The sequence below is a fragment of the Sceloporus occidentalis genome, unplaced genomic scaffold (assembly GCF_023333645.1).
Source record: "Sceloporus occidentalis isolate IW3139 unplaced genomic scaffold, rSceOcc1.0.p SCAF_34, whole genome shotgun sequence".
In the NCBI taxonomy this organism is placed as follows: Eukaryota; Metazoa; Chordata; class Lepidosauria; order Squamata; family Phrynosomatidae; genus Sceloporus; species Sceloporus occidentalis.
The window spans coordinates 2,605,272-2,624,913 of record NW_028317014.1 but is presented as its reverse complement, the minus strand read 5'-3'; the positions used below and the strand labels follow the sequence as shown (position 1 = coordinate 2,624,913).

At 36.9% G+C, this 19,642-nt stretch overlaps 1 protein-coding gene across 5 annotated transcripts in view; it reads right to left on the bottom strand.

Moving 5' to 3' along the window:
• Window positions 1–662: 662 nt before the first annotated feature.
• Window positions 663–19,642, bottom strand: part of LOC149298130 (teneurin-1-like) — a 203,459-nt gene continuing 184,479 nt past the window's right edge. For all 5 annotated transcript variants that reach the window (XM_089487772.1, XM_089487774.1, XM_089487773.1 and 2 more), the window contains 8 exons: window positions 18,418–18,928; window positions 12,503–12,675; window positions 10,901–11,136; window positions 4,830–5,126; window positions 3,547–3,934; window positions 2,205–3,425; window positions 1,921–2,063; window positions 663–1,421 (listed from right to left, as the gene is read on the bottom strand). In XM_089487772.1, the coding sequence (XP_089343898.1) occupies window positions 663–1,421; window positions 1,921–2,063; window positions 2,205–3,425; window positions 3,547–3,934; window positions 4,830–5,126; window positions 10,901–11,136; window positions 12,503–12,675; window positions 18,418–18,928 (3,728 nt within the window). The remainder of the gene's footprint in view (window positions 1,422–1,920; window positions 2,064–2,204; window positions 3,426–3,546; window positions 3,935–4,829; window positions 5,127–10,900; window positions 11,137–12,502; window positions 12,676–18,417; window positions 18,929–19,642) is intronic.

The window sequence follows — 19,642 nt, the reverse complement described above, 5'->3', positions numbered from 1 at the left end:
AGGCTCTTAAAGCCCATTGGCTGAACCTACATAATTTTAACCACCTGTTCTTAAAAATAATCTAGACATACTCACTTTTTAACCACCTCTGCATGAGGGTAATACTCACCATCCAATAGGATTATACATGAATCACATTGTATATTTGTATTGTGAAATATGTTCATTTATGGAAAAAGAAAGAAAGAATGACAAAGGTTCTTTAGTGTTACGCATTATTTCATCAAATACTTGCTAATACTTGATAGGTAGATTTTATTATTTATTTATTTTTGCCTAGAAACGCTATAATAACATAAGCTCTAGTCTCCAGAAATAGTGGCAACTTTGTAGTGTTTAATATGCGAGCACAAATTTTGAATAGCGCCACACAAAATTTATGAAGCTTCGCCGTCATTCTAAATCCCATGAGCACCCGAGAGGCCTTTAGGCACTGCTGAGCATTGAACCGTTGAACCTCAAGTGCTGAAAGGGTGACATCATTAAAACTAACAATATTAAAATACCATCTTTTGTCACATTTAAAGGCAGTTGGATATGTTTTCTTCATATTTACATATACAGAGATCTGATCTAGAAAATCAATACAATAAACCATTTTATGTTTAAAAACAGGCAGTCTTTGGTGACGCAAAGGCAAAGAGGTTGTTTTGTTTTGTTTGTTACCTCCTGCCTATTTCACTCTGTCTCATAAAGTGAATGTTGTTGGCGTTATCGGAAAGTTCTAGATACGGTTCTACTGAAAGAACAAAATATCCATCATAGCCTTGTACCTTTCCTGTGCTTAAAAGCTGCTGTTTCTCACCCTCTGTCCACACTCGTATGCCTTCCTCTCCTTCCTGCAACCGCTTCTGCTCCTTAGTCCAAGCCTGAGCCACAGCTCTCTGTCTGGCTAATTCTAAGACATGATTCTTTTCTTCTTCAGTGGTGGTTCCATAACGTACGTTAAAACACAATGTACCATGCTGAAGTTGTATGTCAGCAAACCTTCTAGTCCTTCCATTGACTGACGAAGTCATCTGCGACACAGTGACGTTTACTCCATTCTCCAGAATACGTCCCCCGCCAGTGTTACCAATGACAGCCAAGTCTTCCTCTAGAGACCCCAACTTAATGAAGTAGTGAGTGTCCCTTCCTTCTATAGTAAAATGTAGGTTTTCTAGGTAATGTGCATTGTTCAGAATAGCAGCGATGCGTCGACTGTCTTCATTGGCGACTCCAATGACATCAGCTGTCACAATCCCGTCTTTAATAGCAAATTTTATACCTTTGCCAAAAACAGATGGAACTGCTGCAAACCTGGGATATTTGACATTTCCATGGCACTTTCCCTCATTTTGTTTTGGCGCCATCGGAAGTTGATCTAAAGAAATGAAGTTTCGAAGCTGCTTCTTTAGTTCACACTGAATACCAAGGATAGTCTGAAAAAAGAAATAAAAGCATATTAACGGAATAACAATAAGCTTAACGATATTTAAAAACTTACTGCTATTTACAAGTAGTTTTGTGGTGGAAATGATCTGACAATTGCAGTGCTGTACAGGCTGTACAGTACATTTTAGCTTTACATACATGCTTTAAGTACATTTTAGTTTTACATACATGACCCCATTGTATGCCTGCACTGTCTTGTGCTAGAGCTAAACGTTGGATCCACTCCATTTGTTTTTATGAAAGAAAGGCATGTAACTATTATAGAAGGCATTTTACCCAGACTGTTTATTAAAAATATTTCCAGTTCAGTTGGAAGCTGATTCATGAGCTGCGGGCATGTTGTGCATTATGCGGATACACGTTTGGGCAGTCACCAAATGTACAGGACTCATCATGCTGGCATTTTCCTGCATTCAGGTTACCTTTGAGATAATTGTGTGACCCACCATGCACACTAAATACATCATAGAAAATCAATGTACCAACCTTTCCAGGATCCCATTCCTGTGTTTTTGTTTGTAGTTGTTGCAACTCATATGTTGACTCAAAGTCCTTTGTTTCTGGTTTTGGAAATCCAGGGAGGACATTGTGTAACTGAAATCCGAATAGCTCCAGCCAGCTTCCAATATCTAGAAAAAGAAAAGGACTCTCACTCTCTTATCACTATTGGTGTTCTATAAATAAAATTTAATGTAATGTAAAACCCTTTATTATGTTCTACAGCATAAAGTCTTAAAATAATAACATTAAAATCAAAGAAAAGTATTTACCTGTGATATACTGTGCCACATCTAGTGCTTTGCCAACTGGATAGTTGTTTTCAAATGAATATAAATTAAAAGGTCTGGGACTTGTGTTTAGTTTATTCCAAATTTGGTGATTAGGTGTGGCCCATCGTCCAGCTACAACATCATAATCTCTCTGTCCAAGGTGCACAAGTTTGGTGAGGGAATCATACAGTCCTCCATAAAACCCAATGATGACCTCAAAATCTGGGTTGGTGTCTTGATAGATATCGCCATATGGAGTATATAGAATCTCCTTTATTACTTGGCCACGACTGCTGAAAACGGCCAGAGGTGTTCCTGTATTGTCACAGGCAACATAATATTCATCCCCACTGCTTAGTTCCATGGCAATTAGGTGACCCTGAAGGTCATAATAAAGTGATGTTATCTCAGAACTAGAGTGATTGTATAAATGTGTAACTCTTATTGGATTTGCCAGATCTGCATAAAAGAATTGTAGATGGGATCCTGTACTTGACTTGCTCGCAACACGTCTTCCTAAACCATCATAACGGTAATGTACATTCCAACCCGCAACCTTGTTATAAGCCTTGCTCAGAAGACCATTTGAGTTGTACTCGAATATGTCATTGCCTCTTTGTCTGAGGAATCCATCATCATCCATTTTATACTGAATTTCTCCCAGTCTGGTAATACGATCTCCAATATCATACCTCAATGGTGTAAGACGAGCACTGTTGCCATGGCTGAGTAGGTTAATATTTCCATTAAGGTCATAACTGTAACGCCATTGAGTCTTCTCATTTACAGACACTGTTTGAAGTTGGCCATCTGGATCATATTCGTAAGAATATCTAGTTATATTAGCATCAACTCCTACTCGTATGTCACAAATTACCATACGACCCATATTATCATACTGGATAGTCATCCAGTAAGCAATAGCCTTAAGTATTTCATACTGCACCTCAATGACTTGTCCACTTGAGCTAAATATCTTTGTGTGTTTCATCATTGTGGTTGTGATGACTTGGTTTAAATCATAATTGATGACGCTGAATTTTCCAAACTGCTCAGTCCTTCCAGAGACATCTACATACCGATATAGGTCTATAGGAAGAGGTATCTCGTTAATCATGGCTTGCATACTGGTAACTCGAAAGTTATTGTAGCTGTAGTCAAACCTGCCATTGACAAGCCCTTCTTCACTAAATCTAAAGATCTGCCGTCCAATGAGGGGACCTAATTGGGAGAAAAAATATTACATTGTTGACACAATCAAGAAAACTTTATTTTTAGATGCTTGCAACAAGGCAACAAGTACATAGAAACAGTCTATTCATTTTTTGTGTATAACACATACCTGTCTGCCTATATCTGATAGTGCAAACAAATCCCTCATGCATTAGGTGGATTGTTTTAATGACTCCAGAGGTTTCCTCGTAAGTAAATGTGACCTGGGTGGTGTCGTAGATGATTTCAGAGAGCTTTGTTTGTTTGGTGTATTTATAAAGCACTCTCCGTCCTGTCCCAAGGTATAAAGTTTGCAAAAGCCGCCCGTCTCCAGTGAAATCTTGAATGAAAGAGCCAGCACTGTCAGGTGGGCTGTAAATGTTCCTGTAATACCCAACCGAGAGCATTGTTTGCAAACTGTGGCGCACCATGTTAGGCATTGTTACTGAAGCAAGATAGTCCGAATGATCATATTCAAAAATATAGCGCCGCTGGCTATGCAAAAGGAGGCTTATAGTCTGAAAAGTAAAAAAAAGTGTAAATATTAATTTTTCAAAAATATTAAAGTTTCAGTTTCCAATCCTATAGATTTAATCATTATTTCACTCCTGAAACATTTAATAATGAATCATAACTCCTAGGCCTTGAAACTCAGGGCAGAGAAGCTAATTAAGTCATTTTATTTATGGAAGACCTCCTTTCTGCAGAATGGTCCACCAGTAATTAATATTTAATAACACAAATGAGAAATGACTCAGGAAGAAAGGACCACGGACAATTAAATTTACATTTTAAAAAAGTATCTTGAACCTCATTACAAACACAGCATATATACATTTAATGTTGTATTGTTGTATTTTTCATTTTAAGTGATGTGTTTATTTTAATACAACCTGATTGCCAGATAATAAAGGCAAACAATTTCCTCTTGTTTACAGGCTTTTATATGGACTTAGATACAAGGACTATTAATAAAGCAACTGTGATACCAAAGTGTCAACGTGATTTCTGTTTCACTTGAAATTCCAGGAACTCGTGATAATTATTCAGAGTATGTCATGAATAAGAAGGACCCATTATTCCATAACACAATAGATATACTGAAGAAGAAATTTATTGTGTTGGCTTTTATACTTATTATGCTGCTTGTAACGTGATTGATGATTATTATTTTGTGAAATAATTGTGCGCAGTGATATCATTATGCATAAAGTGTAATAAAAAGGCCTTCTGTCTTTTGAAGACATTTATAATATATAACAGTTCCCACACATACCATTATTCACTGTAAAAATGCTATTTAGTTAAATAACAAGTCAATACACCACTTAGGCATTTTAAACCTTTATCTCTTTCAATCATAAAAAAAAAAAGTTATTATAAAATACTGAAGTCGGCAACTCCTAAACTTACTTTTTCCAAGTATGTATAGCTCCAGATTTTGCCATTGGCCCAGATTCTGGAAACCACCTTTCCATTCTGATCGTACTCTATTTTCTCTGTCCAGGTTCCTCTTTGAATGTAGGTAACAAGACCAGAAGGGGAATAAGTTATATTAACATCATGGTACTTGCTGCTTGGTGACCACTGGACAGGATGACCGGTTTTATCATAAAGAATTCTGAGAGTAAATTTCCTGTGGTCATCATAGATCTTTCCAGTTCTGGTGATGTGGTCAAAATCAATGGACAACAGGTTTCTGTTATGAGCCTAAAATGGGAACATTTAACAAAGACACACATTAAAAGACAGTTGGGGGGTTCATTCTACCTTAAAGTATAATATTCCTATTATCTTGCTAATATATTATACATTATATATAATGCTTTGATACAACTAAGCATAAAGTTTAGACACAACAAAACGTGTACAGCATGAAGAACTTAAATACAGTTGTATGTCTTCATTATATATGTGCTGTTGAGGGTGATGCATTTACCTTTTGTGTTGCCCTAGGCCCAACCTACGACAGCACCCCCAGCTGCCATTCCTTGTCGAGTCTGTTTAATAATCATACATTGCCATGTTGTATGATTACCAAGTTCACCATCTCCAAGCTTGTACAGTTATGCTAGGAATACTCCTCTATAGAGACCATCTGCTATGTCTGTAGATCTGTGATTAATGAGGGTAAGAGGATATGGTGTAAGATTGGGCACCAAGTTTAAATGGGACTTTTTGTAGCCCTTAGGAATCCTGCCCTTTGTGTTTATTAGTCTTCAGCTGAAGGTGATACCTCTTATTGGACTGATACAAAAAAAGAGGTAGAGTTAAATTTGCTTCAGAACCTTAGAGGACTCTTCTTCAGAAGTCAGAACACATATGCCTTTATGGTACAGATGTCTATTAAATGTCCCTTTTCAGACTTTCAGCCATTTCCCTATGCTTACAGAAAGATAAATTATGCCTCAGGTAGCCCATGCAGTATTTTACTACAAAACGTACTGTATAACAGTTTAGTGTGTGGCTCCATGTATCATTTAGATGGCTGCTGGCCTTAAAGTGCCAGTGCTGATTTTATTTCCCAGTCTGTTCCTAACAGCAATACCTGAGAACTTCTCTGGGTAGGCTACCTGAAGCTCTTTTTCTTCTGAGGTAGTGACTTTGTAAGGGCAGGGATAGCCATGCATGAGGGTGGCCCTAATCATGTGATGAACCTAAGATAGCATTAAATGGGTTCAGATTTGGAGTAGAATTGGGTGGGGTAATGGGCTAGTTAAAGCAGAAAAATGAATCAGAAACCCATGGAGGCAGTTCTTCACCCAGAGACATTCGGCGAGACCCTAAGAGTTCATGATAACCAGTATATACAACATGACTGACAGTGGCACTTGGTTCATTAACATTTTGACTTCTTCCTACAGCACTGTTGGTCTACCAATTGTGTACCACAATTGTCTTAAGAAATCAGCTTATTGCTCTGTACATAGGCATTTAATAAAAGAAAATAGCCACTGCAGTTTAGTCAGTTTAAAAAATTATTTAATTTAACACATTGAAAAATTTAAAATACTTGACAATAGTAATCCTATTCTGTTTTAAGATAATGATTGCAGTGCTCCACAAGTACAGTAGTTAAGAGAAATTAATGGACCTACTACTATTAATACATATTGTATCTAAGCATGGTTTCTTCATTGTAATTTAAGCTTGGTTAATTAGTTTCTAGACTATTAGCAAAACATTGGAATATTTCTTATTGATTGCTCTTGAGAATTTTACTAGGAAACTATCATAGATGATTTTTTGGGTCTTGATGCATAATTCATTCTGTTCACCATAAGAATGATACAATTTAGGAAGCACAATGACTCATGGACTTTTAGAGGTTACAACCCAACGAGGCCTGAAGAAAATGAAGTGATTTGCTCAAGGTCATCCAAAGATTTGACACTTGATGCTCACTAGTTCCAAATGCAACGATCCGGGCATAAACTTGCAGCTTGTGACAACATATTGTCCATGCCTCAGAGGGATTTCACTTGGAAAAGATTAGGACTAAAATTGTGTACTGCACTGTGAAAATTGCCTTAACGAATGCAGTGGCAGCTGTGAAATACTTAAAAAGCCAACATTTTGGAATAAGCAGGGTGGACAGATCTTTGTAATGGGTAAATTATAAGCCAATGTAAAAGCATTGTGATCTGTTTTTTTATTTTCTGTGAAAAGATCTTCTCATACAAAGCAGAATGTATCGTATTCAAAGACATAGCACAGTTCCTGTCAAATATAAAATTCAACATTTTTCCCAGTAACTGAAAATTAAGTGGAAATGCTACAAAATCCTATTTTGTAGTCGTCGTTCTGCTACTAAACAATCCATATTGATTTGTTACATATATTTACATGATGCTTGTTTGTAAAAGTTGTAAAAAAAATGACTCATTTATTCAGGCTTCTAGAACGGCTACAATTTATGATCCAATTACACCCAGAGACTTTTAGTTTTAAGGAATTCACATCTCAACAGCTTGCGTTAATATCCAGGCACATATATGCATAAGCAGCAGATATCATTTATCATAAAATGATAGGTCTTGGGCGCAAACCACAGCAGAGAAATAAATCCATCCTTGACACTTGTTCTTTTTTATACTGCAAATAATAAGCTACATCATAAACTGTCTGATCAGTGATATCATGAGCATTGACCTCTGAAAAGATACAGAAATTCAGGATCTGTATAACGCTGAAAGTACACTGATAAAATACGTGATATTGAATGAAATACTCATTGGAAATAATATCTGTACACATGCTAGCATCATGCCGCTAGGCTGATTTTGCATATATTGCAGTTCATAAAATAAAAAAAAAATCTAATTATTTCAGGAGCTGGAGACAAATCAATAATGTTGGCCTTTTCTTCAAAGTAAAGGGAAATCTATAACAAAATCTATTTTATGGATATGCACAATATCTTTCTTTCATTTAATAATAGCATGTAATAGAAAATAAAATGTCCTGATTTAATTTGGTTTACACGTTAAAATCAATTCTTCAAATCAAGAAAATGTGTAAATAGCAGTGCTTAAGTGAATGGAAGGAAAAAACCATATTATTATTATGGTCTTACAGTATACACAGTGGTTTAAATAGTCTCTCAATATATCCTTTTTTGTTCAGACTTCACCCTGACACTACAAAGTCCACCACAGGACTTGAGGTAAGATATGAAGAGAAAGAGGAGAGATGATGAAGAGGATAGATAAAAAGAAAGTTGGGAGAAATGAAACAGTTAAAGAGAAAGTGTGTAATGGCAAGGGTGAATGTGTGTGTGTGTATATGTATCTGTGGTGGGTGGGTTTGGGAAAGCATTTTGATTATGTTAGCGTATGCGGGGGTGCCTGCCTGGGTATGTCAGCACCCCCGCATACGCTAACATAATCAGAATGTTTTCCCAAACCCACCCACCACAGATACATACACACACACATTCACCCTTGCCATTACACACTTTCTTTTTAACTGTTTAATTTCTCCCAACTTTCTTTTTATCTATTCTCTTCATACACACATACACACAGATACATTAGCGTGTGTCTGGTATGTTAGTGTGAGTGTCTGGGTGCATAAGGAAAACTGGTCATGGAAGGAATAAGGGTCTGTGTAGTGGTGACTTAGGGGCTGTGGAAGGATAGAAATTTGCTAGATGTGGAGGGGTGACCTGGGGGATGTGTAAATTTTGTGGCTGTGGAGGAAGGAATTTAGTTGAGGCAAAGCAGGAGGCGAAAATTAGTGTTTATGGCTAAGGATACTTAGTGTATATGTATGGGTAAAGGAGTTTGTGTGCGTATTTATGGGAATTGTTTTTAAACATGAGTACTGGCACCTCATTTTTTACAAAAAAGCACTGACAATATCTGTCATTCTAAATGGATCACTGTGATTGTTATAATAGCTTTAAATCGTATTGTTAATTGTATAATTGTTGTTTTGTGCAATGGTAAAATAGATGAAACCACCAATTTCTTGCAAGGTTCATACAGTAATGAAGCAGTAAATACTGCCAGTTCATAGGCACACGTCTTAGCTTTTACGAAACGCAAGAATAGAAATTGTATGACATATTCCAAACATATGCAAATATTTAATTCCAAAAATGCCAGAAAGATTAAAAACAGAAAAGTTTTGATGCCATTGATTTATGGTCTTAGGTGTGAGTCATATTTCTTACTGAAATGTCCAGGAAAGAGAATTTATCTAAACTGTCAGTTTAGCGCATGGTGTGTGGAATTTGAATTAATCCAACGTTTAAAATACTCACTAGCAACCAATTTTATGTTATCCGTTATTGAAAAAGTTTCCTAAATGTTGTATCATATTATACGTGTGTCAGTAACAATTTTGGTCAATGCAATTAATGGTACAATTTATTTATTTAAAAATGAAATATAATTATAATTATAATGCTGAACAGCCATATAAAAACACTAAAAACAGTAATATTTTTATATTTATATATAATTGCTGTTTGTAGGAAATTATTTTACTATTAGAGTTATATTTTGTTGACTACTTGGTTCAATGAAACTACTACCAACCAAGGGGGTAAAACATTATTTTGTTAATTAAGCCATAATCTTTCCTCCATTGTACAAATAATGAATTAATAATTTCAGGTAATGCTTTACATGACAAATATTTGTTTTTTTCAAGCGCATACATATTCATCTACCATTGAAAAGCTAAAGATATTGAAGGGGTATCATGAGGATAATGGAAGCTATGCACAAAAAAAGAATGATTCTGGTACAAATCAGGACAAGTGGTCTTTTCACCATGGCAACAAATAGAAAGGTCTAATCAACAAGGACATTTCATTAGTTGCTATGGTGATATGTCCACTTTCATAACTTTGCCCCCAAAATCAATTTCCATACACAACTCCTCTGTAGCTGAATTTTTTATCATTATTAGTTAATGATGTAAGTACACTGCACAGCTGATCTGGTAGGAAAGAGCTTAAATAAAATGTGTTTTGGTGGTCTTACAACACACGTAGACTCAATTAAATACTTTGAAACTGCTGGAGGATCATGTATTCCTTTACCTTCAGAGTTTTTAACATTACGTGTACCAATGATATCAAATAATTTGAAACAATAATCAATATAATAGATGCATTAATTATTAATTAATATGTTTTACTTTTATTCTAATGCTCTCTCTGTGCTATCACATATCAATTAATAAACTTGATAAAGACCTCATCGTGAGGTCGAAACGTTGTTGTCCTTCTCCTTCAATAAATCTGCCTGATGGAACCCTTGGGTGCCTGGAGCCTTTTTCTATTTTGATCACATATCAATTAACATTCAGAGGAGGGCTGATTAGGATTGCAAACTCAAAAGAATAGTGTTAAAGTGAACATACACGGTGAATGTTGGATGAAAATGTTATTCAGAGCCACTTGGCCTGCCACACATGTGGGTCCAGGGCAATTGCCTCCTTGGCTGCTCTGATTTGAAGTGTGTTTTACTTACAGTTCCACATACAGCCACATGGGCTACATGGGCTTTAGGCGGCATTTAAGTTCTTACTGTATCCTATCCAGGGCTGGCCCAAGACATAATGCCGCCTGGGGCGAAGTTTAACATTACGCCCCCCCCATTATCTACTCTTCCTCTGCCGCCCCCCCATTATCTACCCTTCATCTCCCTCCCTCCCTATTATCTACCCTTCCTTTCACTCCCTCCCTATTATCTACCCTTCCTCTCCCTCCCTATTATCTACCCTTACTCTTGTCCAATGTTGCTCTTGCCATTGCTAGCCAAATGTCTTGGGACATCCTTTGTCACGTCTGAAAAAAATAGATTTTTTTCCATACCATAATTTTATATGATGTACAAAACATTTAAACTTAATATTTGTAATTCCTTCTGAACATATACTATGATTACACAGATAGATATTTACAAATGAAAAAAAATATAACATAAATGCATTTAAATCAGATGCTCATAAGACAAACAAAACATTACCCTCAAACGCCTCTCAAATGCAGACATGTTGCCTTTGTTTTGCTCCTTTCTTTGTCGCCATTCAATAAGGTTTGGGCTGTGCTCTCCTGGTAATGAGATATTACATTTCCCAAGTGTTGGGCTGACCACTCCTGCCAGGATGTGAGGTTCTGCATTGAGAGTTATTTCCATGCCACTCGCAAACGTGACTCGTAATGATCCATCAGGATTGACTCGATATGTATTTAGAGTATTTTCTAAGGAAGATAATAGATACTTTGCTATTATTAGAATTAAACCTTTTAATCGCGCATTTACACGCAAACATAATTTATTCAACATCAATTCAAATGTATTTATGCATTTTTTGTTCATGTTTTCTTTGAGAATTAGTCTGATCCACTATTAAAGGTGACGGTTGTTCATTGTTCACAGCTGATCTGATATCCCTGTCTTAGATGCTTTCAGTATGATTCTTAACCAAGAACATGACACCTGCTTTGTGTCAATTAATCCTTGCATATTTATATGTAGTTCTATGTGTCACAAGGTTACTTTCTTAAGTATTCTAACACACACTGACATGTTGTATGGTAATAATGGGAAATTAAAAGGTCGTCGGTTAAAGTGGTGTGTAATAGCCAATTTCTCATTTGCGTTAAAATAAAAAAAAACAATGAATTCAGAATGACAGGCGAAATTGTAATAGGAATACATGTCAATGTACGCTAGCTTCACCAATCAGAAATAAAAGCCATAATGACATGCATACATAAATAAAATTATAATTTCTGACTCTGGCATGGAAAGCCTTGGGTAAAATGATCTTTCGTTATTCTTTCTTGCCCTATTTTTCACTCTCTCATGGTTAATACACTGTTCCTACATTAATGGTGCTGTCTCATTTCGGCAAAACTTTCATTGCACTCTATAGTATAGAAGGGTTGATCACAAATGAAACAACGCAGAAACCTTTTGTACGGCAACAACCTATCAGTGCCTGCTTTTAAGCGGCATGACAATTACGGATTCCTAGCACAATAGATGAAAGAGGCAAACTGTTATTTGACAAATATTTCTAGGAAACCTTTCGATATTCCTTAACACAAGAAATTATGTATCTAATGCTGGTTACAAAAGTGTAAAACCCATCAGAGATGGTGGAGCAGCTCCTTTAATCATCACCTCGTCTGCTGAAGATGGTGATCACATTATCATTGATGGATTATGAAATGCAAGGCCTTTTCCATCTCTAGCTAATAGGGACTAGTTTTTTTTGTGCCTCTTCATTTAAGATGGGGTTCCCACTGATGATTAAATGGACTATTGTAAGCCAGGGTTTCCTAATTTTGAGTTCTCTTTTTTTGTCCATTCAGGTTTGTGACAGTATTGGTGCTCTGGGAATGTTAAGAATTTAAGGTTCTTCCACTTACTCCAATAATCTGCTGTACAGGGTATATCAGTCAGTTCTAACCTTGAAGTAACCTTTAATGTATTTAGCTTAACTGAATTTGTTAGCATTGTATGAATGCTTTCTTATTATTTACACATATTATAATTCTGATCAAGATGTTAACCAAGTAACAATAAATTAGTTTCCCATTTAGAAAATACTTATATTACCTTGTTTTAATGCATATACGGTGCTAGTTGCAGATATGTTGGTTGTGGTCACAACGTTTTCTCTGTTCGAAGTGTCTAATTTGACCCGAGCATATCTTTCCATATCACTGTGAAAACTGCTTACTTCTCCAGTTGGGAATGTTGCGTTTGTTAAATGTCCTTCAAGGTCATATCTTAAAATAGCAAGGACAAAAAAAAACAAATGACATTAGATTTCAGAAAGTGTCCCATAGTATTATGTTGCACGTGCTTAGAGAGACACACATTGCAGAGCGATAACATTGAAATACATTAATTGAATGGAAACAGGTTAAATTAGTTTGGTTATATATGCTTGACTGTAAGAGGTCAAAAAGTTTATATTCATTTTTAGAAGTGTACAACTTTCTGATAAGTCTTTACTATTCACCATATTACTGGCTGTTCTTTTATTCCTAGGTTCTGTTTAAAACCATTTCCCTGCCCTAAAACATTTTTATAATGCCACTATCTTATTACATTTAATTTGTTTTTGCCAAATCTATCATTCTTTTTTTTATGACTTTTTGTTTTTCTTTGCTCTTTTAGAATATTTCCATTTAATTAAATGTTTATACAAATCATTGTGTTTATATATCCAATTTTGGATGTGTAAGTTCAAGGGAAAATTTATTAAATGTTTTATTATGGAGAAAGGCAATTCAAAACCTGTAATTTCCTTTAATGATTATCTTCCACATGTTTGCTTCTATAATCATTTGGGAAGTTTATTAAAATGGTTTAAATTACAATTCACATTTTTTAGTGTAACTACATTTTAAGAAGCTACAAAAACAAAGGATGTATTTTATCCCAGTAAGAAGCACCAGCCAAATGTGTTTTAATTTTTAGAATAACAAAATCCTGTTAAAAGTATAATATTATGATTATATAAATTGTGGCATTTTGAGTGATTACCACTAGAGGGCACTGTTTTACTGTAAATTACAACGAGCTCTACGTGGCCTTTTTATCATTTCAAGCGTGAAGTTCTAAGATCTTGAAACCTCCATGTGGTATTTTTCTGCAGCTGAAGGAGGTGGTTTTCTTTTGCTCCTCTTTTGCACCTCTTTTGCACCTCTTTTGCACGTGTTTGCCCACTTTCTAAGGAAGTGAATGTTGTAATTTCAGGGAAGCACTGAAGTTTGTTTTCCTAGTGTACCAAAAAACTACAAGCATTGTTAAAATATCCCAATTTCTACAGAGGTAAACATTTACATGTTTATTAATAAACATTAAATCACATATGAGACACTTAATTAGTTATTGTTTTAAAGTCATTACTAAATATTTACTTGATGTGGCCCTATTCATACCTGACCACCATAAGATCTCTTAAATAACCAGCAAGACATGTACAGTTTTTTCCTGTATATATATATATATATATATATATATATATATATCCTGAGGAAAGTCAACGAGGTGGACTGAAACGTTGACATCTTGGCGTCTTGCAAATAAAAATGAAGCATTATTAAAGACCGTGAGTGCACCAGGCATCATGTTTTTTGAACTAAGAATCCAGTATTTGTCACTGTGAAGAACCATGTCTGATCTTCACTGTTATTAGTATTATTATATTTATGTGTACCCTGTTTGAATGTGGCTTCAGCTCCAGCCTTCAAAGAGACGATCCTATAATCTGGCTGGGGCTCTTAATCAGCCAGCACAGCCCTGTCTGCCCAGACGGCACCCGCACTACAGGGGGGATAACACAGGTGGGGGAACCCATTGTATCCCTTAATCCCCTCACCTGATACATCCTCTGTATACCGATGGGATTTGTGAGGGGATGTGGCTGATGGGATTGGTGATGGGATGTGGTTGATAGGATTGGGGGTTGGGTTCGGTGCACAGTGAATGGAGATTGTATATAAATTCTGTGTGTTTGTAATAAAGAGAGTTCTGTTTTAACCTCAAAGCATGAAGTCCTGTCTCATGATTGATGGAAGTGCTGGTCTGTGACTGCTTTCTTCGGACAGCCACAGCGTGTCCGCTTACTGGGAGGGGTAAGGAGCTGACGGGCGGATGTGTCAAGTGTGGGGCACAGGACGATCCGTCACATTGGTGGCAGCGGTGGGAAATACTCCTTCCAGACCAGAGCGGACCAAAGCAACTAGCCGCAGAACAAAGTTATACCCTGGCGAGGAAGAGACAAACAGATCCACAGATGGAGTGGATTGAACAGTCACCGGGATGCGGGGTGACTTGGAGGGGAGTTGAGACCCTCGAATCGGAGACTCCAGTATGGGAGTTTGAGAGACGGACCCGAGCCCGGCTCGTGAGATGGAGAGCGGCCCTAGAAAAGTGGAGCGCCCACCAAGGTACACATCTGCCCACCCTAGAACAGCGAATCAGGGACCAGGTGAATGGGAGGCTCTACTTGTTCGGGGGACCTGCGTCTCCAGGTGAAGTTGCAGAGCTAGAGAGGCTGGTCCGACAGGAGATTGGGCTCGAAGAGGAGTACCGAGCCATATACTGGGAAGCCCGAGGCCCGCAGCGAAAATCCAGAAAGCCCCATTCTCCGGAAGGGATGGATGTTGGCGGGCCTGGCCTGTTGTGGGAGGCATTCGAGGAAAGGGGTGTCTTTGGCAATGGCAACATGGACCGATGGTGGGACATTAGTGACAAGCCACAGCGTGTCCCCTTACTGGGAGAGGGAAGGAGCTGACGGGCAGATGTGTCCAGTCTGGGGCACAGGACGATCCGTCACAGTCACCTTATTTATGTTTAGGTAGGAGTGCAGGGCTATTTGTTATTTATATATATATATATATATATATATATATATATATATATATATATATATATATATACATGGCAGAACACACCCGCTCCCCTGATTGGAGGAACAAAGGCTGTCACCGTCGCTCTTCCCTTTTGTGGAAGTTCACTGGAGGGCCAGGTTCACGGAGAAGCATACAAAGAAAGAAGACATGGGGAGAAGCGTACAAAGTAAGGAGACAGAAGAACAAGGAGAGGCACTAGAAGAAGCGGAGCTGCTGGAAAGGAGACGGGGACACAGAAGCAATCAGTGGAGATAGTTGGAAGACATTAAGAGAGAGCTTGAGAAAGCGTGAGTGAGAGTGTGAGAGATCGTGAGCATGACAAATTTTGTTTCTGAAGGGGGAAAGTCCTCCGAGTTTTGTCAAAACCAAAAGGGCAGACAGAACACACTCAAAGACAGGCTGTAGAGGGCTTAGGTGATAAAACTATATCACCTTTATTGATATAAGCAAATAATATTTTACTTAAATATAACACTTCATTCTGGTATTCTGGGGACATTTTTGATACTATGACCTTTGGGGCATACGTTGCCTAATAAATTAGGACAGCATTCCCCTAGGTCTTCCTCCGTTCTAAGCAATCTGATATTCTCTTTTAGTATGAAAATATATTGCTAGCTTAAACTGCTCTTACTGCCAAGAGGACTCTGACGGACATTTGGCTACACGTGGACCCCCTGCCAACCTCCTTGACTTTGTCAATATGGCCAAACTAACTGCCTTATTCAAAAAAATGTCAGCATCTCTCCATGAATTGTGGACCCTATGGCTGTATCCTCAAGATACTACCTGTTTTTTTGTCTTCTTCTTTTTAACCTATTTCCCCAACTTCCGGTTTTAAAAACGTATAATGTTATCTTTTTGTCAAATGTTTTTGCATTTTCCTACATTAAAGAAAATGTATTAAAAAAAATATTAAAAATACCATTTTATGTTTCAAGTTAAAGGAAATATCATTAAATATTTTTGAGTGGACTGGCATTTATTCCTGACAGCTTATTTTGTATTTGGCTTTATAAGATTACTTTGTCAAATACATGAACATACTGTATATATAAGAGGTTTGAGTGCTGCTGGATATTTCTTTTAATAGTGTTTTAGGAGATTTGTACTTGTTTGTATTTTTTTCAATCAATTACACGGAGTGTATGTGTTATGACACTTGAATGACTGGTGGCACACCTTGTGTAGGGTGCTAATTTAGTTTTTACAATGCTTTTCGCCTAGAGAAATAACAACATGTTTTCCATTTCCCGCTGCATAGGGCTATACTCAAGGATTCACATGACAACTTGGTTCACTTATAGAGCTATATATAAATGCATACAGAAAAGTGCAATAAAATGAGGTTTGGATTATGCAGGAAAATAGCTAGTTTCAATGAAAAATTATGCTTTTCATCTGTAAGCCCCAGGGGAGTGTATCCAATGGGCATCTCACCCCTTGCACAAACCCTTAGGAAACCAGTGGACACAGATCAAAATAATGGACTTTTGTTCGCTACAGAAAATAGGTTGCAGCAAGGAACAAAATCCCAACTTAGAGTAGGAGTCTGAGCTGGATGGGCCCTGTTACACACTTAGCTATACCAAGGTTTACACAAGTGAATCAGTAGCATTATGTAAAGTTATGTAGAGTATGAAGAACATGATTACAATCATATACATATAATTGATCTATATATATACATTTCAAGAGCTGGGATTCCAAATAAAAGAAAGGGGAAGTATCACAAGAGGTGTACCATAATTTTATACACCTTAGGAGCTGTCTTATTGTTGAATGTTGGAATATAGGAATAACATAGAAACAAGTCTTGTGATATGTGCAATAATACAGAAAGCAATGAAGGTGGCATATGAGAGATGTACACATGGAGTACTGTAGCTGCTTCTTCCTCCTATGGTATAGTTGAAAGCAGAGGTGGGTAATGTATTCCTAAAACATTGAATACACTTTACGGCAGCAATTAAAAATAACAACCTGAAGTACCTTTTATATACTCAGGCCGCCAATCAATAAGTTCCAACATCCTGGAAATATAAATGTCTGCACACATGTCCCCAGGTACAGGGAAAGATGAAAGCAAATGCATGAGCAATTTCACTTAAGGCTTCCCGATTATTATAGTGGTCCCTTACACAAGAATTGCTACTACGCCAGTATTATGCTGGAAATGATGTTTGCATGTGGTTCTTAGGGACTGGAATGTGTGAACGGTATCTTCTAATTCTTCACTGACCCTAACACGATTAATAATGGATGGTTCAGTTTCTGCTTTATTTATATAAAAGCTTGTATTGCTAAATTTATGCTAAAAAATATGAGAAGCAATATGTCTAAGAAGCATTAGAAGGTTTCCACTATATCACACCATGGATGGATTACTAGCACTTTATCACATTTTATTGATTATAAACCTTCTAGGTAAAAACAGTACTAAGTATTTCAACTCTACATTGATGTGCTATTGTCAGTTTCTAAAATAACGTGAGTACTCAAGCAGAGAAAAGGTTTTTGCAAATAAGGTTACGGAGTTGTGTTGGCTAATTACTGTGCCTATGTAAAGGTATTTCATGTATTTTTAATGTCAGCTTCAACCATTTGAGAACTTGAACATATAATCCTTAGAGCAGTGCTCATTTCTGTATGCTTTATGTGCAGAATAACCCTAAAACTGTAAAACCATGAATATAGTATATTATTATATTATATTATTCATGTTTAACATTACTATAGGTATGCATACAGAACCCTTATTTAACACAATTATAATCAATCCTTGAAAACAAAAGCAATACACATTTAATATATAAATAATTGTGATTGTTATATTAAGTTTTTGCATACCTATTTAATACATTATCTGGTCATTACCACCTTAAAAAAAACAATGTCCTTCAAATACAACCCAGGATTCTGTAGTTGCTGAAATAGAAAATAGGTCAATGTAAAGTGACCCTTCCGAAAACTGTCCTTGCTTTAGACAGAATATTGGCTGTGGAGAAATCTATGGAAAGCAAACTTTTTTTGCTGAACACAAAACTCACACCATCAAAACTAGCCACGGGCATAGATACTGTATATGCAATACACTCTACTTACTCATAAACAGTAGTCCAGCCATTCTCGTTACTTTTTGTTGCCAGAAGTCCCGTGTTTCCATGATAGGTCATTAGAGCAAGGTTGTAGCCTTGAGCAGAAATTCTTTTCAAAACCCCATTGCTGCTGATAGTGAGCCAATAGACCTGACCTCCTGGTACCACCAGCCATAGAGGCATTCCTCCAGCATCTCTGCGGACGTGCACAGAATTACCATTACTGCTGGTGATGGAAGTGATATCTCCATCACTATTATAGGTGAAATTGTAAACGTAGTCCCTAGTTATAAGATTGAGTGTATTGAGGTGTGTCCCATTTGTGCTGAACTGATATAATTCTTGATCTGCTGGTGAAGCAACTTCATAAATATTCATAGAATTCAGGTGAGGTTTGTTTCTGCTAACTGCACGGACTCGTATGTTTCCAAGATCTGCTATGTACAGTGTACCATCTGGAGACACAGCTAACGACGAAGGTGCTTTTAGCCTAGCGTCCTTTGCAAACCCACCATCACCTAAATGGAAAAAATAAAATTATTATTCGTCTGCAATTTGTATTTACTCCTCAACAACAAAGAAGGAAATATTGTAAAACATGAGAGAGTAATTTAATATTTAAAATCCATTTTTAGGCATTATTGCAAATACTGTATTTTTAAACCAGTACCTATAAAGATTATCAGTAAGATACAATTATCCCAGCGATGCCAACTTTTAAAGATTCAAAGCCCTGCTGGCTTTCAAATTATTCTCTTTATTTCTGATGATACATCCAGTACCAAGACTGCTGTAGGATTTTTTAGTAACGCAATAATGTCAAGGCATTAATTCAGCTTACAATAAAAATGTATTTGTCACTATTATTCAAATGGACTGGAAATGTTATTAACTTCACTAACTGCATAAAACCTTGCAAAATCTGTATGTTTGATCATCAGTTACAATAAGTGCATGTTACTACTCTGTTGAATGATCTGTTAGGCGTATGAGTGGTTTTCTATTTTCATAGTTTTAGGATTTATTATAAAATCAATATTTTGTACTGTCAAGGACATTGCCCGTTGGTACACGGGAGGCCAGGTCATCATGGACAGCATGGCTGACACCGTGAGAGAAAAAGCTCCCAGAGGGTCAGTCCAGACCCTGCAGGGATCTCTGATGAGCCCCTACCCCTTCTGACTCATCACATTGGCAGCGATCAGCAATGGAGGGCTGCAGAGGCTTAACTC